This window comes from Capricornis sumatraensis, chromosome 1, assembly GCF_032405125.1.
Source record: "Capricornis sumatraensis isolate serow.1 chromosome 1, serow.2, whole genome shotgun sequence".
NCBI classification, from domain to species: Eukaryota; Metazoa; Chordata; class Mammalia; order Artiodactyla; family Bovidae; genus Capricornis; species Capricornis sumatraensis.
This window is the reverse complement of record NC_091069.1, coordinates 3,221,148-3,243,919: the sequence shown is the minus strand read 5'-3', so window position 1 is coordinate 3,243,919 and position 22,772 is coordinate 3,221,148. Positions and strand designations below refer to the sequence as shown.

The 22,772-nt window shown below is 62.3% G+C and overlaps 1 protein-coding gene across 1 annotated transcript in view; it reads right to left on the bottom strand.

Annotated features, from left to right (window-relative positions):
* Positions 1-22,772, bottom strand: part of CCDC187 (coiled-coil domain containing 187) — a 42,932-nt gene that overhangs the window by 1,888 nt on the left and 18,272 nt on the right. The window contains exons 10-24 of the mRNA XM_068974764.1: positions 22,104-22,203; positions 20,132-20,247; positions 19,684-19,796; positions 14,862-14,914; positions 14,386-14,499; positions 14,052-14,173; positions 13,872-13,963; positions 10,462-10,541; positions 9,705-9,892; positions 8,394-8,481; positions 7,138-7,284; positions 6,086-6,243; positions 3,869-4,032; positions 1,281-1,418; positions 170-250 (exon numbers count right to left, since the gene is read on the bottom strand). Coding sequence (XP_068830865.1) covers positions 170-250; positions 1,281-1,418; positions 3,869-4,032; positions 6,086-6,243; positions 7,138-7,284; positions 8,394-8,481; positions 9,705-9,892; positions 10,462-10,541; positions 13,872-13,963; positions 14,052-14,173; positions 14,386-14,499; positions 14,862-14,914; positions 19,684-19,796; positions 20,132-20,247; positions 22,104-22,203 — 1,754 coding nt within the window. The remainder of the gene's footprint in view (positions 1-169; positions 251-1,280; positions 1,419-3,868; positions 4,033-6,085; positions 6,244-7,137; positions 7,285-8,393; positions 8,482-9,704; positions 9,893-10,461; positions 10,542-13,871; positions 13,964-14,051; positions 14,174-14,385; positions 14,500-14,861; positions 14,915-19,683; positions 19,797-20,131; positions 20,248-22,103; positions 22,204-22,772) is intronic.

The window sequence follows — 22,772 nt, the reverse complement described above, 5'->3', positions numbered from 1 at the left end:
TTACGCTGAAGATGTTCCACCAACCCTGGGAAGGATACAGCCCACATCCCACAGCCCCCAAGCCGACGGATCAAAAGCAGAAGACCCCAGGCGGAGACAGTACCCAGGCGGTGGGGAGGGGAGGGGCTGTGGGAGTGGGCTGGCTCTGACTGGAAAGCTGGTCCATTACCTGGGAACCGGGCCTCACTCAAGGTGGGGGCCCTTGAAGGGGTGGAGGCATCACCTGGAGACACGGTCAGTGGCGCAGCTTCTGGGCAGGAGAAAGGGGCTTGGGGGTTCTCCTGCTGACAGGTCTCTATCCTGCAAACACAGTGTGAAGTCTTGGAGTGCCCCCAGAAGGAGCCCCATCTTCCAGCCTCCCCCCTCGGGCCCAGAGTCTCTGCAGGGGCCCTTCAGCCACCGCAGATGCTTAAAACACCTTCCTGCCAGCTGTCTGTCCCTCAGGGGAAGTGACTGTCAGAGGCCAGCGCTCCCCCAGCAAGGTCTGTCTTCAGGGGCTTCTGGCCTCAGTGCCCCTGGATCAGGTAGCTGGGAGTCACCGTCGGAGAGATCCAGAGGGAGCGCTCCCTCGAGGGACCCTACAGCTGCCCACCCCCCAGCATCCTGGGCCGACACACCAGGAGGCATCTTCGTTTCCTAAGGTGGGGGTCAGACACAAGAGGGCACGCAGGTGGGCTGGGGTGCATGGAGGCCCCACCCCAGCGTGAAGGGCACCAGGAGCAGGTGAGTGTCTCCCAGCAAGAGGGCAGGATGCTCTGGCCAAACTGTCTCCAGGCCCCAGGGCTCCCCCCCAGCCCAAGCCACCCTCCAGGCCCCCCACACCTCTGCTCCCCTGAGCAGCTCTGAGCGGCCTCCATGGCGGCAGGCCCCTCCCTGGAGCTGCCGGCAAAGTCCAGCCCCGGTTCTGACCCTGGTGGACTCCCGCTGCCTTCAGCCACCTGCTGGAAACACTTTGGAGAAACGCCACGGTCAGGGTGGGCCCACCTCTGCTGGACCTCACGCCGTGTCCCTTAGCTGTGGACAGAGCCCCTGAGTTCTTGTGAGCACAGTAAGGAACAAAGGCCGTCCCCCAAAGAGGGCCACGAAGACCCACCCATCAGACATCCCTCCTCCCAGTGGGCTCCGAAGACCTGTCAGCAGACAAGATTCCCCCGAGAAGGCTCAGAGGTCCCGCTCATCAACAGCCTGCATCCGATGGACAAGGGGCCCCCGCACCAAAGCCACACAGGAGGGCCCTCGCCTGGCCCGCAGACAGCACAGGGCCAGGCCCAGACTCACACGGGCTTCCTGGGAGCTGTGGGGACGCCCTGTGCTCAGGGAGGGTCGACTCTGGCCTTGGAAGCTTGATGCTGGGCTTCCCGTCAGAGCCCGGGCCTTTTCCTCCGCCGGCCACGGGATGGGGCTGGTCTGGGGGTCTCCTAGGGGGCACAGAGACCATCAGCGCTGATGGGCACAGAAGGCAGAGGACGCCGCTGGCACAGGGTCCCAGAACGCCGAAGCCCCATGCAAACAGCCACCACACCTGCTTGTGTTTGGTTAGAATGAGGACAGAATAATACACAGTTAGCTACTCCTGGGAGAAGGCGATGGCACCCCACTCCAGTACTCTTGCCTGGAAAATCCCATGGACAGAGAAGCCTGGTAGGCTGCAGTCCATGGGGTCGCTAAGAGTTGGATACAACCGAGCGACTTCACTTTCACTTTTCACTTTCATGCATTGGAGAAGGAAATGGCAACCCACTCCAGTGTTCTTGCCTGGAGAATCCCAGGGACGGGGGAGCCTGGTGGGCTGCCGTCTATGGGGTCACACAGAGTCAGACACAACTGAAGTGACTTAGCAGTAGCAGCAGCTACTCCTAAAATCACCCTCTTGTTGGACACTTACGAATGTGAGGACTCAGAAAAAACTTTAGAGACAGCATTTACAATGTAGATTTTAAAGCCCTCTTTATGGTGGTTTTTGGGTGGAGCTGCACACCGTCTGCACAGCTGCTCTTTTCCTCTGAGTCCACTCTTCGGGGGCTGGGCCAGGGGGGCTGGGCCGAGGGAGGGAGAGAGGAGGTGTGGGACGTGTCAAGGTCACCACTGCACAGCTGGAAGGTTGGCAAAGTGGGGACGGGGGGCTGCAGTGGCGTCTCTGCCAAGAAGTCCCAGGGAATTACCGTCTTCCTACACGTTTACTCCATGCTGGGACCCGGCAGGGACAGCAAGGCCAGGGGATCCATGTCGGTCCCAAAGCCACAGGCCCGAGGGGACCAGAGCTCTTTGGCTAAAGCTTAGATTTGTGGAACCTCCACCAACGGGAACACCTCCCTTTTGTCCGTGGCCCATGGTGAAGGACAAGCTTGTTGTTGCCGTTTAGTTGCTAGTCGTGTTTGACTCTTTGTGACCTCATGGACTGGAGCCCGCCAGGCTCCTCTATCCATGGGATTTCCCAGGCAAGAACACTGGAGTGGGTTGCCATTTCCTTCTCCAGGGGATCTTCCTGACCCAGGGATTAAACTTGCGTCTCCTGCTTGGCAGGTGGATTCTTCACCACTGAGCCAGCTGGGAAACCTCAAGGGCAAGGTGCTGTGGGTCGAGCTGAAGGACTGTGATGGGGCGTCACCCAGGGAGCCCGGGCAGGCTCAGTGCCAGGTCAGACAGAGTCAGCGCCAGCCTTGGACGCCCGCCACGAGTTCACCAGGCGGTCCAATGCCCCGGAGCGGTTCCAGCTCCCTCCCATCCGCCCTGATCTGTCCTGAGGACGCTCTCCCAGGCCAGACCGCAGGGAGCCCCCATATACACACACTGGCTGGTCTGAACAGCCTCTCTGCTGCTCCCGAGGGTGGCTATCGAGAGGGGCTTCTGAGCCTGAGGCATGGACTCAGGCCTGAAAGGAGAGCTCCGAGGTGGCACCCGGGCATTGAGACAAGGTGGGGCCCCAGGGCACCCACCCTGGGCTGTCCAGCCTGCTGTCCCCAACACACTATTGGGGCTCCCCAGAGCTGTGAATGAGTCTGCTCCACCCTGGAAATCAGTGCGTGCCAAAAGCTCTCTTTAGCTAAGAAGACACTTCCGGCACGCCGGTTCCCACATCACTAAAGGTTTATACCAGATAAACCAAGTTGGGGCTACAACAAGCAGAGCAGGCTAGGGTTTCCCCTTTCAGCAGAAAAGGGGCCATGCCGCCCCAAGAGGCACAGAGCGGGGGCTTCTCCCACCTGTGCCAGGCTTCGAGTGGTCTCCCCCAGGCCTCCCTGTCCTTGTCTGGGGGCTGGCACTGCTTTGGGTGGGGGCCACACCAGCTGCTCTAGGGATTCCCCGGGGTGTCTGTGGGCTAGGTGGGGGTACAGTGCGGGAGATGGGGAAAGTCTGGGGGCATGTCCAGCTCCCTGTCTGCACAGGTCCCCTGCCTGGAGGCCTGAGTGATCCAAGAGCCTGCCCAGCCCTGAGCCCAGGGCCGGCCTGGCAGGCCCCCCTTGCACCCTTGGTGGAGGCAGTATCGCGAACATCTGGACTCAGCCGGGCAGTGTGTCCTGGGGTGTTCTCGGGCAGGTCTGAGGTTCTGGGGACCAGCCTGGCAACCATCCGCAGCCTGGCCAGCTGCTCTGAGTCGTCCCATAGCCAGGAGGAGGAGTGGCCGGTCTGGGTGGCCTCTCCCACCCTGGCCAGCCCCCGCCATCTTGAAGGGCAGCCTTCCTGAGCGCCCAGACTCAGGGACAGGGAGGCCAGTCGCCCCCAGCACACAGCTCCGGCCAGGCCCAGCGGGACGCAAGCGTGTCTGACCGTGAGCCGACCACAAGCCGGAAGCGGGCATGAGTTGCCAGGGGTCCCGAGGGGGTGGCGTCTGTCCTCATCTGACACCGCCGCCGCCCCACCTGGTTACCTTGGCCCATGTGCCCGCGGTTCTCCGGGGGTTGGCCTCTGGCATCAGGTCGGCTGGCCGCTGCGGGTGTGTCCTTGTCCCACGCCAGCATCAGAGGCCACGGGTGACCGACCACAGCCGAAGCTGCCGGAGGGGGTGTTCCATCCTGCGGCTCTCTGAGCAGGCTGCAAGGCAGTGCAGGGTGGGGTGACTGCTCACCCGGCTGCCCCCCACTCCCAGGGGGCCAGCCCTGACCAGAACATTCCACCAGTGAAACACCACCTCACATCCAGGGGACAGCGGTGTGCAGTGGCCAAGCGGTCAGCACCGGGTGAAGGAAGACAGGCCCTGGCCCCTCCCTGCCCGGCAGCTTCTCGAGCAGGACCTGCACCCCTAAGTGGGGCCACTGCTGGGGGTGGCAGGGGACGTGCGGGGAGGGAGACTCTGTCTGTGCCCCTGTTCCCTCAGGACGTCTGCGTGGAGCCCGACTCCCCAGCCCGAGTGTAGCACTCAACGCGCCTGGGTCCCACCTGAGCTCCGGGCACATGGACGGCGGGAACAGCACCCCCATCGCAGCCCCAAGGCGGGGGGCTGGGAACAGGACTGCCAGGCTTCCTGGTCCCTTCTGGGCTTAAGGTCATGCCCATGGGGAGCCTTGCTCTAGAACATTCCCCCACTCTCAGGTGCAGCAGGGCATTCCTTCTGTTCCCTTTCTTCCCAGGCAACCGCTGCAAGTGGGCACAGCTTGCTGCTCTCCCAGGGCGGCCCTGAGCATCCCCCTCCCCTGGATTGACACCCATGGCAGGGTGTGGACTGGAGAGCAGGGTCAGAGGGCTGTCTTAGCTGAGAAACCTGGTCTCGGGCTTTCGAAGGAGGCGACGTCTAGAGGGGCTGGAGTTCTGACCTGCGGGGCAGGAAGTAGCAGGCACCTGTCCTCATCAGTGTGTCCAGATGCAGGGCCCGGCCCGCCCTGGAGCAAGGATGCAAAGGACGGGGAAGGGGCTGTGCCCGGCCCAGAACCTAGCCGAACTGAACCAGAATGGAAGGCCCCACCCCCTGCCTCCGTAAAGACGTCCCATCCCTCCCAGCCCTCCCCAGCATACACGGTCTCAGCCCGGAGCCCCCAGCCAGGGCAGCGAGGGGCCCCACAGGCCATGGATCAGGGATGTGCCCCGGCCCTGAGCAGCTCAGCGCTCCGCTGAGCTTCTCTTGAGAGAACGAAAGTGCGAAGCGGTCCCTCCACGTGGCAGGGCCTCCCAGGGAGGTTCCAGGCCTCTGAAGCCTCTCTCGCAGACACACAGCTCTTCTCTGGCTTCTGAACTGCATCACTGGTGTGATGAGGAGCCACGTGCCCCCAAGGACCTCGGTTCCAGGCCCTACCCCCACCTTCGGGGCGAGCAGCCAGCCCCAGTGCCATAAACAAACTCCTGGTACCAGGAAGGCCCGGTCAGCCAGGAAGCCTGTCAGAGATTCCTGGGCTGGGCGATCAATAGTCACGTGAACTATAGATCAGCACGTGAAAAGCACTCTCAGAGGGCCCAGAGTGGAGCTCAGGCCCGGGGCCGAGTGTGCGAGGACCCCCTTTCCTGGGAGAGGCATGAAAATGTGCCCCCCCTGCTGGAAGGGGCTGCTGGACGGCGGTGGTACCCCCAAGGGCAGGCAGAGGTCCTGAGAAGACCACTCTTGAGGGACCAGCTGCTTCCCAGGGTTGGAGGTCACCTCTGCGGCCTCTCCCCCAGGTTGCAGCTTTGGGTAGGAGGCGGCTTTGGGTAGGAGGCGCTTAGGTTAGAGCCTCGAGGGGGGTCAGCCCTCGGGGGAGGAGCTGGGAGCTGGCTAGGAGGAAAGAGGGTGCCTGGCAGCTAGGGGTCCCACGCACACACCACCCACCCAGGTGGGTCCACCTGCTCTGTGTCACTGTGCCCACAGCAGCCCTGGGGATGGTGGCACCCCTTCCCCATTCAGCAGGCGAGCGGGGAGGACACACCCCAGCCAGTGGCCCAGCTGGGAATGAGCCGGAATCCCTGCGCTTCTCCCAGCGGGCCAGGGAGGTTCTGGCCTCAGCCGCCAGCCCCGTGGGCCAGCCGGTGGGGCAGGACTCCCCTCCCAGTCCCCCAGCATCCCCGCCCCTCCTCCCTGTGGCCAGGTGCGCAGGGCCCAGCAGCTGTGACATCACGGCCACCCAGCAGGCAAGGCTTTTAATGGCGAGCGCCAGGGCCAGGGCTGCCCGTGACGACTCACTGCGGGACTGGCGGGCTCTCGCTCCTCTGCGGGTGCTGGCCGAGGGGACTGCCAGGCGTGTGCCAGGCGTGTGAGGAGCCCTGGGCCGGCCCCTCCGGCTGCTGGGGGCTTGTCTCGGGGTCCTCCTCCTGCCTGGCCTTGACTTCGGGGCTGGAACTCTAAGAGAAACAGTGCAGAGGAAAAGCTCTCCCCTTAGGAAAAGCAGGAGGTAGCTTCATGCAGCGGCTGCCGCTACCACGGCAGGGCAGCCAGCGGCTCAGCAGGCAGCCTGCTCCCATGAGGAGGCAGCGGGCTGGCTGAAACAGGGGTCCTCAGCTCGCGGGAGCCCTACGGTCAGTTGCTAACACTCCCCGACAGGTGCAGACAAGAGGCCCAGAGCTGGGGGAACACTTGCCTGAGGCCGCCCGGGTCGCAGAGCTGGAACCCACAGAGGTGGGGGCTGTGGAATCCAGCAGCCCTGGGCCCCTCTCCTGCAGGCTGGCCTGGGATGACTGGGATGACTGCTAAACTACCCCAGCCGCTCTGCAGAACCCAGTCCACCACCCTCCGCCGCCCGCTGGTGAGACAGTTACCATCCCCAACCTGTGGGAGAGACACTCGGCGTGGGGACAGGCGCCCGAGCTTGTCCTCACCGCCCCCTCCCTGTGACGGTGGGGACAGGCTGCAGGAGCAAGGACACCGCCACTCAGCTCCCGAGGGGCCGGCCTCTCAAGGGGCCCGGGCCTCTCCCTCCTTCCTGTCTTGCCCCCACCGGCCCGCCAGCCCCCTCCACACTGCCCCAACCGTGCTCACTAAGCTCCCCCACCTTTGGGCCAGAGCACTTCCCAGCAGCGGGGAGTCTGGTTCCTCCTCCGGGCCCAGCCAGGCAGCCCAGGCCAGGAAAGCTCCCGTGGCCCCGCAGCAGCTGCCGCCCCTCCCGCCCGACCCGTCCAAATCCCTTCCCATCCTGGGTCACAGGTGTTTTACAGAGGACTTGCACGTGCCCAGGAAGCGGCCAGTGAGCAGCACTTCTGGCCACGAGCCAAGCCCCCAGGCCGGGTGAGAACGCCCACCTGAGGCAGCCACGTCCGGTCCTGAAGCTCTTGCTGCAGGAGGGCTGCGGACCTCTGCACGGAGACGATGTCCTTCTGCTGCTGCAGGAGCAGCTTTCTCTCTCGGTGAGAGGACAGGTGAAGGGTCTGCAGGTACCGGATGCCCCTCTGAACCAGAGGAGCACACGTCGGCACCCAGGGACGGGGAGGGGCGGCTCTGGCACTGGGGGCCCCTGGCCCCTGCAGATGTCTGTGCCCTTCTCATCCTGCTCAGTCAGGAGGTCCCCCCAACCCCGCACTTCAGCCTCCCCCGCCACTTGGGTTTGGCCATCAGCAGGCTCTGGTGGGAGGCAGGAGGGAAGTTGGGGTGCTCACTCCTTGGGCACCTCCAAGTAAGGCTGGCACAAGCCAGCTGTGCCCCTGCCAGTGCCCCCCCCGCCCTCCCTCCCACCAGGTCCTGGGCTCTATCCCTGACTGTCCCCTGGCTCCTGCTACATCTCTGATGGCCACCCTTTGGCAGAATCACCTTGCTGGGACCGTGCCCCGCCAGGGCAGGCGATAGCCTGTCCAGGTCAGAGGAGGAAACTAAGGTTCGGCAGGGCCCCGACCCAGAGTCCCCCAATGCCTCCACCCACAACAAGGGACCCCAGGGTCCCCGCCTCATTTGATAACTGGAACCCTTCCATCCCTTCCTCACGGTCTCCTGGGCTCCTCCCGCTGCCCCGTCCGCCTGGGAAGCCCCACACCCACCACCCCACCTCCCTGGTCCGCGCAGGTCCTCTAGGATGGAGGACAAGTCCACCACCACCCCTCCCTTCGCAGCTGAGGGACCCCGGGAAAGACCAGCGCCAGCCCCCGGTCTCAGTTTCTTCATCCAGCTCCCACCCCACACAGGGGTGTCTGGAGACCGAAACGAAAGGACGCCAGCGCAGCGGCCCCTGACTCCAGATGAGGAAACTGCGCTCAGAGGAGCTGCCAGTCCCCTCTGAGGTCAGAGGCCAGTGCTAGCTGGGCCAAGCCCTCTAACAACCCCACCGAAACACGCACGGCTGCAGTTCTTCCCTAATGAGGCTTGGAGCGGCCCGGCCACTGTACGGAGGCTGCAGGGGTCAGAGCACCGCGCTGCCCCCACCAGCTCTGAACGCTCCCCACGCAGCCCTGAGCAGCGCTAGAGGGTGCCAAGCACCCAGGAGTTCTGTGGTGGAGGTGCTCGCATTCCCAGCCCCCGGAGAGCAGCAGGAGCCCCTCGGGGTCACCCGCCGGGAGCCCGCCCTTACCAGCTCCCGCTCAAGGTGGCTGAGGGCCTGGCGCTGCTTCTCTGCCAAGGCCAGCAGTGCTGCGTAGCTGCCAGTCCTGTTCAGATACCTGGCAGAGGAGATGGATTGACTGGACTGACTGCTGACCTTGGGGCCTGCCCGTGGGTGTGGAAAACCGCAGGCCTGGCCGGCCCGAGCCATCCAGGTGGACCTGGCATGCCCGGTTCTCACGGCAGGGCCATCGGGAGGAGATGGCCGTGCGTGGACAGGCGGGGGAGCCCTGAGGGGTCCAGTGGCTCCAGTCTAGACTGTCACTCTCCCCATCCCCTCATGACCACCTTTGGGCCTGGAGAGAGGACGGGAGGACAGCGCATTTCCCGTGCTGGCACCCCAGCCCAGCCAGAGGGCCCTTTTGGGGAGGTGGGAGTCATCATGGAAAAGAAGACCCCCCACACGACTGTAAGCTGCCAGTGATCTTAACTGGGATGAGCTATTCGGAGACCAATATGGGAATAACAAGTAGCTGTAAAAAATGCATCCTTGTTGACATGAATTCCACTTCCACAAATTTACCTTAAGGAATTCATCTCTGGGGTGTTCATGACTTAGGACACAGAGTTGGAGACACCCCAGAGGTCCAGTTAGAGGGGCTGGCTAAGGGGGCTGTTGTCTCTGCGCTGGGTGTTGTAGCGCTCATGCAAGGACAGGGAGAGGGTTTCTTGACTTTTAAACGAAAACTCAAGTTACAACGGCGTGTCAGTTCAGTTCAGTTCAATCTCTCAGTCGTGTCTGACTCTTTGCAACCCCATGGACTGCAGCACGCCAGGCCTCCCTGTCCATCACCAACTTCCGGAGTTCGCTCCAACTCATGTTCATGGAGTCGGTGATGCCATCCAACCATCTCATCCTTTGTTGCCCCCTTCTCCTCCCACCTTCAATCATTCCCAGCATTAGGGTCTTTTCCAATGAATCGGTTCTTTGCAACAGGTGGCCAAAGGACTGGAGTTTCAGCTTCAGCATCAGTCCTCCCAGTGAATATTCGGGACTGATTTCCTTTAGGATGGACTATTGTCTGGAAAACCACCAGCCTTCCAAATGCTGTTTAAATAGCTACGTGTGTTATCTCCCTTAACAAGACCTGCCAAGACAGCCTGGAAAATGGGAAGAGATGGTCTCGCAGATGTGGGGCTAGGGGAGGTTTCAAAGCCACTGTATTCACCTTTTGGTCGCATCAAACTTTCTCCAAACGCCCATGACCCGAGGTAGCAGCACTTTACCCTGGGGGTACCGAGTGGGGGCGGGGCGGGGCCGGCGCGGCGCGCATGCGCTCACCCTCGCTGATGCTCCAGCCAGGCCAGCTCGGCGCGCGTCTTCTCCTCCAGCGCCATCTCGCGCAGGCGCAGCAGCGCGGCCTGGTGCCGCGCGCGCAGGTCATCTTCCCGCAGGCTCTGCTCCAGCATCTGGATCGTGAAGCGGCTGAAGGGTACCGGCGCCGCGCTCCGGGGCCTCGTCCGACTCCCCTGCGGTGGGGCAGGCCGACCCGGGCCGTGTCACCACCACTGAGCGTCTCCGAGTGGGAGCAGCACCCAACTCCCCGGGGAGGAGGCCGCCGCCTCCAGGGAGCCTTCCGGGACTGGCCGCCCCATTGTTCTCCATGTCGTGCCCCTCTTCCCCGGGACACGTTACTATCCTCCTCCCAACTGGTGGCTCCCGAAGAAGGCAGGGTGGGGTCCTTGTCATGTTGGCCCTGCACTCAAGCCTGCCACCTGTTTGTGCTCTGGGTGGGTTAGGAAAGACTGGGCCCCCCTTTCTGACACGTGCAGCCAGCCCTGCCCCAAACTGATGTCACCTGCCACCCCAGCCGTGCGGAAGGGGCTTGAGCGGATGTAAGCTGGAAGGGTGGGTAGCACCCATGGCAGGGAGAGCCTCCCTTCGCACAGGACCGGCAGCGGAGTCCCCCCGGGTGCAGGCTGTAGGAGGGGTGGGTCTCAACACCTGATGGCCCCAGGGACGGAGAGCTGGGTCCCCTACCTCCTGCCAGTGCCTCCCCTGGGGCCCAGTTGTGAGCCCCTTCCCCGGGGTTCTGTACCTGGAACCTGGGCTCCTCCCAGAGCCTGGCTGGGGGCAGCTGGGAGGGGGGCTGGGCTGGTCTCCCTTCCTGCACAGGCTCTGAGGACAAAAGACAGACATGGCTGGTCATATAAGGTTCCAGGGGCCTTTTTTACAGGAAGTCTTCACCGAGCTAGGGTGTCTGGGCAACTTAATCTACCACCACCACAGCACAACCCTCCTCACCCAGACACATAGCCCCAGCCAAATCTTCAAGAGGCCGTGAAACGGAGCAGGACTGTATGGTTCTTCCCCCCACACACCCCAATCCCAGTCGTGTCCTTGACCTGCCTTTATCTAAAAGAGACTTTAATCAAAGAATAAATGTAATCAGAGAAGAAAATACAGAAATTAGTCCTGAATTTTCATTAGAAGGACTGATACTGAAGCTGAAACTCCAATCCTTTGGCCACCTGATGTGAAGAACCAACTCATTGCAAAAGACCCTGATACTGGGAAAGATTGAAGGCAGGAGGAGAAGGGGACAACAGAGGATGAGATGGTTGGATGGCATCACCAACTCAATGGACATGAGTTTCACCAAGCTCCAGGAGTAGGTGATGGACAGGGAGGCCTGGCGTGCTGCAGTCCATGGAGTCACAAAGAGTTGGACACGACTGAGCGAGTGAGCTGAATTGATGTATACATACACACACATATACACGTATGGGTATACTTACATGTGTATTATGTGTAGATACATAAATATATACATTTTAAAAGTTTCTTGAATGTTTAAAAAAAATGTATTGTGGAGTTATAAAGTAAATTGCATGACTACCGTAGCCTAAAGTCCAGAAAAACAGAAATGGAGGGCTGTAAGGGCCTCCTATTCTGGGTGAGCCAGTGGAGTGTCGCGTGAAGGCACACCACAGGCACGGTCGTAAATCCTCGATCGACCACTGAAGCCAATTACAGGTCAGCAGCCAACAACAGAGAGAAAATCAAATGATTAAAAAAATACTTGTTTGATCCAAAAGAAGGCAGAAAAAGCAAGGAAAAAAAGGCCAGTTGAGACAAAAGAAAATAGCAGGATGATAGATTCAAAACCTAACAACATTGGGACTTCCCTGGCGGTCCAGTGGTTAAGATTTTGCCTTCCAAAAAAAAAAAAAAAACCCACTAAATGAAAAAGAGAAAGAAACAAAACAACAAAAAAAGGCTTTTCCTTCAATGCAGGGGGTGCAGTTTCAATCCCTGGTTGGGGATCCCACATGCCTTTGTGACCAAAACTCCAAAAACAAAGGAGAAACAATATTGCAACAAACTCAATAAAGACTTTAAAACACGGCCCACATTAAAAACGAATCTTTAAAAACTCTAACAATAATGATAATTCTGTTCAATGGAAATAGCTAAGCACTCCAGGTGAAAGGCAGAGATTGGTGAATTATATAATAAGACAAAGGAGCAAGATCCACCTACGGGCTGCCTCCAAGAAACACACTTGAAATACGAAAACACACATTCGTTACAAGTCGGGGGATGGAGAGGACAGACCAGCCGGACTGTCTGACGCTAGCTGTGGGAAGCAGGAGTAGCTGGACCAGGCACAGCAGGCCGCGGAGCAGCACGGGCCACTGGGGACAGAGGGCTGTCCTGTGAGGGCAGAGTTTTAAAGGGGTGGGTCCACCAAGGGCACACGGTAACCCTAAATGGTGATGTTCTCAACACCAGGGTTTCTTTTCAAGAGCTCACAGAACATCCACCAAGATAGACCCACATCTCTACATATTTGGGCTCAGGTCCATCTAGTCAAAGCTATGGTTTTTCCAGTGCTCATGTATGGATGTGAGAGTTGGACTATAACGAAAGCTGAGCGCCGAAGAATCGATGCTTTGGAACTGTGGTGTTGGAGAAGACCCTTCAGAGTCCCTTGAACTGCAAGGAGATCCAACCAGTCCATCCGAAAGGAAATCAGTCCTGGGTGTTCATTGGAAGGACTGATGCTGAAGCTGAAGCTCCAATCCTTTGGCCACCTGATGCTAAGAGCTGACTCATTTGAAAGGACCCTGATGCTGGGAAAGATTGAAGGTGGGAGGAGAAGGGGATGACAGAGGATGAGATGGTTGGATGGCATCACTGACTCGATGGACGTGAGTCTGAGTGAACTCCAGGAGTTGGTGATGGACAGGGAGGCCTGGCGTGCTGCGATTCATGGGGTCGCAAAGAGTCAGACACGACTGAGCAACTGAACTGGACTGAACTGACCATGAGGAAATTAAACCGCAAGTCCATCACAGGAGCAAACAAGTCCATCACATGCCACCAGGGAGCGCGCTCAGTCTGCTGCCGCCAGCCCAGCCACGGCTCAAACTCCCGGAGGTTGTGCCGGGCTGCCCCTGCAGCCTGCACACAGGGAACTCTGTTTGCCAACACTGGATCCAGTATCCAACTGGATATGCACAGGGCAGCACCGGAGAGGCCTCAAGGAATGCCCGCTCAGAGGGACGGAGGTGGGCATATTGGCAGACCTGGGGAGAGTGTGGGCTTCCCTGTTCCCCAAGGGACAGAGATGGGCTGTATTCAGGATTTCAGCGGGAGGGTGGCGCTCACCCTGAAGGTCTGCCCGGAGCAGGACAGACAGGGCTGGATGACCCGCCCACCATGCTTCCTTACTTGGCCATGCCCCGTGCTGTCGGCTTGTTTCGCTAGGCATCTAAGCGAAAGCTTTCCTGTTGTAGTCCGGGCTCACCGCCCCCCAGTTTGGGTGGGTGGGGGTGGTGTGTCTGCTAACTGGCTCACTGGCTTCCTGCGTGCCCTAACAAGCAGGAGGCCTGATGGCACGTTGTGGCATCAGTCAGTTCAGCTGAGTCCTCAGTCGTGTCCGACCCTTTGCGACACCATGGACTGCAGCACACCAGGCCTCCCTGCCCATCACCAACTCCCGGAGTTTACTCAAACTCATGTCCATCGAGTTGGCGATGGCATCCAACCATCTCATCCTCTGTCATCCCCTTCTCCTCCCGCCTTCAACCTTTCCCAGCATCAGGGTCTTTTCCAGTGAGTCAGTTCTTCGCATCAGATGGCCAAAGGATTGGAGCTTCAGCTTCAGTCCTTCCAATGAATATTCAGGACTGATTTCCTTTCGGATGGACTGGTTGGATCTCCTTGCAGTCCGAGGGACTCTGAAGGGTCTTCTCCAACACCACAGTTCCAAAGCATCAATTCTTCGGCGCTCAGCTGTCTTTAGAGTCCAGCTCTCACATCCATGCATGACTCCTGGAACACTTTCAAACCCCAGTTCCACCTGCCCCGTGAGGCCGTGGGCGGGTCACCCCATCCCCGGCCCTTCTGTTGGGCACCTGACCCAGCTGCCCCCTCAGGGCCCACGCGGGGCACGAGCTGTGCTGTCCGGGTAGCTGTGGGGTTGGTTCTGAGACCACTCACCTGCGTGAGCTGACCCATCTGCCAAACTCTTCTTTCCGTCCTGGGGACTCGGGGAGGGCGCAGCCACGTCTCGGCCCGGGAGTGGGTATGAGCTGCCAGGTGAGAGAGCGCTGCAGACTGTGACCTACGCGGCCCGAGACCCCCACCCGGCCCCCTCGTGCGCTGGGAGGGGGCCCACACCTGGGTCTGGCTGCCGCGGCACTCTGAGAGGTCCTCAGCTCCAGATCCGCACGCACCTGCGGCTGCTCTGGCTCCAAGGCCGCCCCCGGCCTGGCCTGGGTTGAGTGCTCCTCCCTCAGCCGCTTCGAGGACAGGAAGGAGGTGGGTGTTGTGGAGGGTGGACCAGGCGGGGTCCCAGGGAGGAGCCAAGGCCTACTCTGAGGGCAGCTGCACTCGGAGGCCCTCGGTTTGGGCGGGACCCACGGCCCCCCTTCCCCGGGCTGACCTGACCCACGCTTCCCACCAGCCTTTCTCAGGCTGGGCTGGGCCGCAGGGGGCAAGCCGGCCGGCTGACCTCCAGCCTGGGTCTGGACAGCAGCTCCCCCAGGGCCTTCTGCGTCTCCCATTCCTCCAGCTCCCCCTGCTGCCGAAGGAGGGCCAGCGCCTGCCCCTGTTCCCGCCAGTCCGGCTGCAGGGAGGAGAGGAGCAGCCTCAGGACTCCCCGGGGCCCCCGCCTGCTGCCCCCGCCTGCTGCCCCAGCCTGCTACCCCCGCTCCCTGGCAAGGCCCCTGCCTCAGAGGGCAGGCGGTGTCACTTCCAAGGACTGGACCCTTACAGAGCGTCCCCCTGGGAGGACCACCCCATCCAGCCCACCACCCTGCTCCCCAGCCCGCAGCCTCCCTGCCTCGGCCCGGCCGGGGCCCTGGGCTTCCTTCCTGCTCCAGGCTCCCCTCCCTCCCTCTCAACTCTGGGGCCCCTGCCACTAAGCCTCAGGAGGTGAAAGCTGCTCCCGATGGACCCCCAAACAGAAGTGGCCTAAAGGTGACACACCTTCAGGGACTCCAGGAAGCTCAGCGACTTCTGCCGGACGTCGGAGAGCGGGCCTGCAGAAACCACAAGAAGCCGTGGCTGGGCGGCTTCCCCTCGCCCGGCCTGGGCCTGCAGGACGCGTGCAGGGAGAGGACCCCTTCCCTGCGCGTCCGGGGAGGGTGGGCGGGGCCCCCAGCCTGCGCGTCCGGGGAGGGTGGGCGGGGCCCCCAGCCTGCGGGGCAAGGAGACAGGCTGCGGCCTTACTGTACCCTGTCCCCCCTCGGCGGGGGCCTCTCCCTGCCTGACCCTCGGCCACCCTCCCCTGGGAGCAAGGACCCCAGGCTGCAGACACATGGCTGGGGCCAAGAACACAGGCTTCACTGCCAGACAGGCCTCGGCTCATCACTCACCCGCCGGGTGCCCTGGAAAAAGCGCTAGTCCGTGAGCGCCTCCGCGGGGATACCCCGTGGTAAGATGCTTTGACACTAGTGGCTGCCCTAATAAGGGTCGCAGCCCCGTCAGTGTGCAGTGACCCAGGCCGAGGGGCACAGCCCTGCGACCTCCCTGGGACTGTCCAGAGTGCAGGCTCGAAAACCTCAGGCTCCCCAGGTGGCCAAGGGCTTCTGGTTTCCGGTGGGGGCCCCAGCGACCCGGCCTGGCCCTTCGGAGGCTGCCTGGGGTGGCAGGGGGTGACTGTTGTCAGAGGCGGGGGTGGCGAGCGTCCCTTCCTCCATCCCCATCGTCCATCTTCTCAGCAAGACCCCCATGAGAGCTGGCAGAGGGGGTCACAGAAGACGGGGGCTCCCCACCCAGGAGAGGACTCAGGTCCGTGGATGGCAAGCCCTCCTAGTGGCTCTTGGACGAGCTCCTGGGTCATCCTTGGTGAGTGTGCAGAGAGGAGGATGGCGCCCTGCTTCCCAGAGCAGCTCAGCATCCCATGTTAGAGAGGCCAAAGAGCTGTGAACGGCAGCCGGATGGCTCCCGGGAGCTTCCACGGCGCTGAGGACACGGCAGCACGGAGCCCAGGGGAGGGGCGGGGGCTCCAGCCAGCTGACGTGCGCGGCACTTGGGGGACGCCTGGCATGCTCCCCCGTGCTCCCAGCTGCCTGGCAGTTCCCTGGAGAAGGGGCCACTCCTCCCTTGCTTTTGCTTGTGGCCTGGAAAGGTGCCCCGGTCCTCCACTGAGTTCCTGCAGATCCTCTGCCAGGGGCCTGGAAGCTTCAGAGAGCCAAGGCCCCCAGAACCGCTGCTCCAAGAGGTGCAGACCTTTCATGGTTATCCCTGGCCAGGCCAGCACGCCTGACAGGTCACCAGGGAGACCCCGGGCTGTGGGTCCCCGAGCTCTGAGCTGTGATCCGGGAGAAAGCAAGTGTTCCCTGAGACGGATGCGGCCCGGGCCCCCGAGCAGCTGGCCCTGCTGAGCAGAGGATGGTACCGGCCTCGCTTCCCAATTCCCGATGACCATTGGGGAGGGGCCCCAAGAATCCAGCACGACCTGCCACCCCAGAGCACCTGGCGGCCTTGTGGCTCCAATGCTACGATTAAACACATACGTGGCGACTGTTACTGTTGCCAACGGCGACAGGGGTGATGAGGACCAGGTGAGCTCTCCCTGACCGCGCTGTGGCTGGGGGCCCACAGCCTCAAACCAAAACAAAGCCAATGGGGCCCCGCCCGGGCGAGAGGCTGCCGTGTCTGAGGGCCGGAGCCTCGCTGTCCGATGGCAAGCCGCCCTTGCTGTTCACGTTTAAACTCAGAGGAAACAAAAATGTAAAACTTCACTCTTCAGAAGCACTGGCCACGTCCCAGAGGCCCCCACAGCCACACGTGGCTGGTGGGCACCACATCAGATGGCCCAGAATTTAGAACATCTCTGTCACTGCAGAAAGTCCTGTTGGGCCGGTGCTGCTGCCAGTGGGAAAGGCTGGGCCCCAGTCCCTGCTCTGCCATTCACTGTCAGGCGGTGGGGGTCATGCCTCTCTGAGCGCTGGCTTCCTCTTCCGTGAACAGGGGCATGAGCTTGGGACCTGCCTGGAGGCAGGGTGACACCAGTGAGCTGCCGTGTGTGACACAGACAGGCCCAGGGGGCCTCAGGGCCTTTAGGAAGTCATTCATGCATTCAGCAAATATTCCCCAAGCACCTGGCCGGGCAGGAGCCGGGGCTGCAAGGAGAGCCAGACCCTCAGGTTCTCGTGGCCCACAGAGACAGAGGCACACATGCGAGTTTCACTCCCACCAAGCACGCTGAGACGGGCGAGCAGAGCACCTGACCCAGCCCAGGTGTCATCCAAGAGACTTCCTGGAGGAGGCGTCTGGTGGGAGTGCCCAGCGCCCGCACTCTGGGCTGTGCTCGCTCCTTGGTGGCGGGCTCCTGAGATCCTGCTTGGCTCCTGGCCTCCCAGCGAGGCGGCCTGCAGGCAGAGCTGGGAAAGGAGCGGGTTTTTCTGGAAGACCCGGCACTTGGCCTGGCACCTGGCCTGCTGGGGTTCAGCTGAGTGGGGGATGGGGGCCTGGCCCACAGCTCTGCCCACACAGACCTCAGAGGCTCCAGGAGGCCATCTTTGTGGGAGGGGGCGGGCTGGGGAGGAGCACTGTGCCTCAGCTCTGCTACTTGGGGGGCACAGCGGGGGAGCAGGGGCCCCCTGGTGGGCTACAGCCAGGCACCCTCGCTCCAGGCCCCTCCTTCCTCGGGAGGCCTGTGGCCCAGCCCTTGCCTGCCGAGAGGCACCCCTGGGGAAGAGGTAACTCAGCACAAAGGAGCTGCTGACCTGTTTTCCTTTGCCCTCCCCTGGCCCCCCACCCAGGCTACCCACTCAAGGGGTGATTCGTGGGAAAGCTCACACTGCCCTCATCCCTGATGTGTGGTCCCTGAAGTGTGGTCCAGCGTCCAGGCATGTCGTCCTGTCCACCAGCAGCGGATGGCCCTTCCCTTTGGGATGTTGACAGGAGTATGCCCTTGTCTGCCCTCCCCGTGGGATCCGGGTGGGTCTGCCTGTCCCCAGAGACACTGTACCACCTCCCTGCCACCACCCCGGGCATGGCCCGCCCTGCGTGGGCAGACACAAGCACAGGGCACACGTGGGCTGTGCAGCCCGAGAGGATGGAGTGGGCTGCCGTTGCAGACCAGCAGGAGTGGAGGCCAACGGCCCTGCTGTTGCCTGGCCCACCTGCTTTCCGTCTTGGCCCCTGAGTCCCAGTGTGACTGCGCTTCACAGACCGGGAACAGCTGACGGTCCCGAGGGGCCAGGGCTGCCCGAGTCAGAGGTGCCCCGCCCGCCTCCCAGTTCCTGCTCGGCCAAGACGACGGAGAGGGGTGGACAGAAAGCTGGCATCTGAGCCCAAGTCCTGGTCCCAGCCCATCCTGGGCACCTGGGCAGCTCATGCCCCTCACTGGGCCTCACTTCCTGGAAACTGGTGCTGGAAGCGTCCACCCACTTCCTGCAGACTCTCCCCCTGGGCGTTGGTTGCCCAGGATCTGACAGCTGCAGGTGGTCACTGGGGCATCTTTTGATTGCTCACCACCTCCTAAAAGGCAGGCTGCTTGAGGGCAGGGCCTGGTGCCCGGTCCATGCCAGGCTTGGCAGATCCTCAGTGAGCTGGTGCTGAGTGAGCAGAGGGAGAATGAGCCAAGAGACTAGCGGGCTCCCGGGCAGCCCCCTCCCCGCGCCGGGAGGGTCTCCCCGACCGTAGGGTGGTGGGGGGAGGTTGACTGCAGGATGGAATGACACAGAGCCCTCCTTCTCAGAGGGCCCGGGACCCCCGTACACACACACACATATCTACACGCTCACACGTGCCCACCCCTGGTCCGCAGAGGGCTTTGTTCCCCACCTCTTGCCCAGCCTGGCCTGAGGGGCCCTCTGTCTTCCAGGGAGGGGCAGGTGTCTCTTGGGGGCACCGCTGCGGGCAACCTCTTGGGAAGCTGCTCATCCACGAGGGGTCCCCCACACCCCCTGTTGCCTGGTGGCAGCTCTGAACCCAGGACAGTGGGACACCAGAGCGCAAGGCTGAAATTCCTCCTGTCCGCCTCTCCCCCAGGCACCAGGGGGGTCTGGGGACTGCTAACTGACCCCCCAGACCTTCCACAGGCCACCAGACCCCACAGGCCTCACCGCCCTCCTTGTGAGACGGGCAACTCTGCCCAAGCCCATAAGGTGGTGCAGATTTTATTTGGGGCTGCTCCTGAGCGGGGCAGGGGTCGGGGTTCACTCTGAATGCACCTACAAGAGCCCAATTCTCCTACAGATGTGAGCACATCTTATTCTTATTTGGGAGAAAACCAACTGAAAAATGAGGATGAAACGGATGCGCATCCCAGACCCCTCAGAACAGCGCTTGATCCCCAGCCCCAGGCCAGAGCCCTCCAGCTGAGCCCCTCCCTGAGCACCCACTGGGCAGAGCATCCCACAGGCCAGCTCATGCCCTACTCTGCACACTGCCAGGACAAAGGCCTGAACCCAGGAGGGTACTCGGTGGGCGCCCCACCCCCAGGCCCCAGCTAAGCACCAGCTCCAGGGTTCTGGGCAAGTCCCAGCTATAACCAGAAACAAAAACCCTCTGGCAGCAGAAGAGAAGGCAGAGGGCTGGGCCCTGGCGGCAGAGCTGTGGATGAAGCAAGCCTTCAGCCCTCGTGAGGGCAAGGGTCAAGCAAGGACAGAGGCGTGGCCGGGCCCCGAATGCCTCCAAAAAACTTTAATACCGACGTGTGGGAACGCTCCAGGCAAGAAAGGACCTCTCTACACCCAGAGCCTCACCCAGCATCAGGCAGTGGAAAGGGTCTCCAGAGGACCTCCCTGGCCACCCGACCAGCCAGCCCAAGGCCTATCCACAGGTGCGCCCTTACCACAGCTCCGGAGGGTCCAGGGCGTGACCAAGCCTGCCCCTCTGGCCGAGTGTGTCTCTTCAGGCCGCCGGGAGCCGCTGCAGGGGTCCGGCGGGGCAGGCACCCCGAGTGAGCTGGAGACACACAAACACCTGTGTGAGCAGCGAACACCCTCGAGACAGGAGACAGCCGGGGGGCCGGGGGAGGGCCAGGAGGCTGGGCTCCTGTAGGCCCGGCACCCAGGGAGACCCAAGGCCCAAAGAGGGGCTGGGCCTGGGACCGGAGGCCCAGGGGGTGGCTGCACCCGCAGGATGCCCTGGCTCGGCTGGGCCTGATCTGTGAGCAGTGACTTGGGGCTCAGTGCTCGTTCCTGCAGGGGGACCAGCTCCCGGCAGGAGTGCCTGGCGTCCACGGCCACTGTCCAGGGCTGGGGCCCACGTCAGAATGTCCTTTGCCTGAAAGCCCTCGCCTGTCCTCGGTCTGCTCGCTCAAGGTGCCTGCTCTGGGGTGGCGGGCACAGTCCTCCATCTGCTTCATGACGGGCACGTCCTTCATCTCCGCCCCCTCGGCCATCGGCTGGGGGCACTGTCCACCAGGCCCACGGGGGAGCGGGGCCCACGGCCAAGCTCTAACTCCATCACCGTCTTCTTGTGCCCTGCACTGCCGCCCTGGTCAGAGAGGGACCTCAGCTGGCCAGGCAACCAGGAAGGCTGGAGTCAAACTCTTCTGGTTGGAGCCAGAGACCTGCCCTCCATCGGGGTGAGCTGCCTGGCACGTCTGCCCACGGGAAGAGGCGTGGCCTTGGGCCCGTCCTGAGAGGGCAGCAGCCCAGGTGGGGCAGGAGAGCTGCTGAGCACAGGTGGGCGGCAGCTTCCCCGGGTTAGGGGCCTGCGGCCCAGACGCGTGTGCTGGGCTCAGACGAGCGGTGCTGACAGCCCGCCTCCCTTCACGTCTCATCGGTGTATGCGCCCTCCCTCCTGCAACCCAGCACCCCAACCCAGGCCCCCTCGAGTGACTGAAGACACGGCCACACCTGCGGGCCATGGAGACGCGGCCTCCAGCCCCGCCGGACCCACAGTCACAGGTGTTTGCTGAGCATCTGCCATGCTTAGCCCCTGACCCCGCAGGGGAAATGGCGTAAGAAGACTGTTCCACAAAGGGCAGCAACCTGGGACTGAGACAAGAGATGCCGTGAAGGTGAGGGGCTGGCCCAGGGGCTCATCCCGGGATGGCCCCCGGGGTGCTGGGACGGGAGTCCTGACCGCGGGCTCTGACTGTCAGGCGAGGAGGGTTCCTAGAGGCAGTGGCGACCGGGGCTGCTCCAGGAATGCGTTGGCATGGAGGCATGGGGGGCAAGGTCGCTGCAGGGTCTTTTCTAGACTCTCTCGCTCCCTCCTTCCCAACCCAGAACCTGAGGGGCGCAGTAACCCCCACCTGGGATCAGCAAAGGGCAGGAAGGAGCCGCGTCCTCTGAGGCCATCAGTCCCCAAGCCAGTCGCCCTCCATCATCTAGACCACGTGTTGCAGAATTTCCCGCAGACAGACCGTCCATGTTCAGGCTCTGTGGGCCCCCAGGTCTCTGTCTCCACGGAAACCACTCAGCTCTGCCTTTGTGGCAGGAAAGCAGCCATGCTTGCTGTGTAAGCATGATGAGTGTGGCTGTGCGCCAATAAAACTTTATTTACAAAGAGTGTTGGTGGGTCCTGGGGGCGGTGGCTTGCTGACCGCAGGTCTAGATTTTTTTCTAGGGCAGTGGTTCTCACCAGAATCGCCTGATCACGGGGCCCACCCCCAGCATATCAGACTCAGGAGGGCCGGGACAGGAGGGAAGACACTGCATTTTCTAACGAGTTCCCGAGGAACAATTTGAGAACCACTGGCCAGGGAGGGGGCGTAGTGGAAAAACCATGGGCTCTGGAGTCTGAACCTCGGTTTGTCCTCCCCCTAAGCAGGTCACTTCTCCTCCACCAGCCTCAGCTTCCCCATCTGCAAAATAGGGATGAGCATACAGCCCTCAGGGTGCTGGAGGCACTGCCTGAGGTTCAGGGAGGCCTGCGGGGCCACGGCGGGCACACAGCTGGGCCACACACTCTCCTGTCCTTCCTTCTAGACGGGCTGGGAGTGGACTGGGCATCAGGGGCCCCAGCTCCGTTGGGGGTGGGGGGGCTGGGCGGGAAGCCCTAACGTCGCCACCACCCAATGCTGGTAGCAAGCTCCGTCCCCACCCGGCTACTGAGCACCGCCGTCCCAGCAAGGAAAGCGCCTAGTGGAGGAGACCCGCCCCGACTCAGGAGCTGGCCTGAGAGGCAGGATGGGCCAGGCCCTGGGGAGCAGAGCTGTGGCCTGCAGCCTAGGACTCATAGGGCACTGAGGGAGGTGCCCAAAGCAACCCCGGGGGAGCAGTGAGTGGCTCGTTTAGAAGGCAGGGCCAGGCCAGGGGCCTTCGAGGAGGCCCCGGTCCTGGGCTCCAAGGGCGCTGGGCCGTCCAGGGCATGGCTCTGAACGACTTCCACCTCTGCAGTCTCTCTGTGCCCGGGCAGGCTGCGGGAGGGGCGGGGAAGGTCACTCCATGTGCCTGGTGGGAAGGCTCTGTGGCTTGTGGGGGGGGGGGCACGTGCCCAGGCTCCCCGGCTCTGAGACCTTGGATGAGCCCACAGGACCTTGCTGGCCATCCAGCAGCGGGGACGTACAGATGTCCACCTTGGAGCCTCCCATCCCCCCTCCCCTTCTCAAGGCCTAGACCGGGAGCAGGAGGGAAGGGAAGGGGCTGAAGGCGGCCAAGCCTGGCCCAATGCTGACCCCTACTGGTGGCAGCAATTCCCTTCCAGCTTCCCAGGTGGCGCTAGCGGTAATTAAAGAACTCGCCTGCCAATGCAGGAGATGTAGGAGACCCGGGCTCGATCCCTGGGTCAGGAAGACCCCCCGGAGGAGGACATGGCAACCCACTCCAGTATCCTTGCCTGGAGAATCCCATGGACAGAGGAGCCTGGCGGGCTACAGCCCATGGGGTCGCAAAGAGTCGGACACGACTGAGCGCACACGCAGTCATAACCTGACTGAGGCTGGGCCAAGGAGGGGAGGGGAGGGGAGGGGAGGGGAGAGGAGGGGAA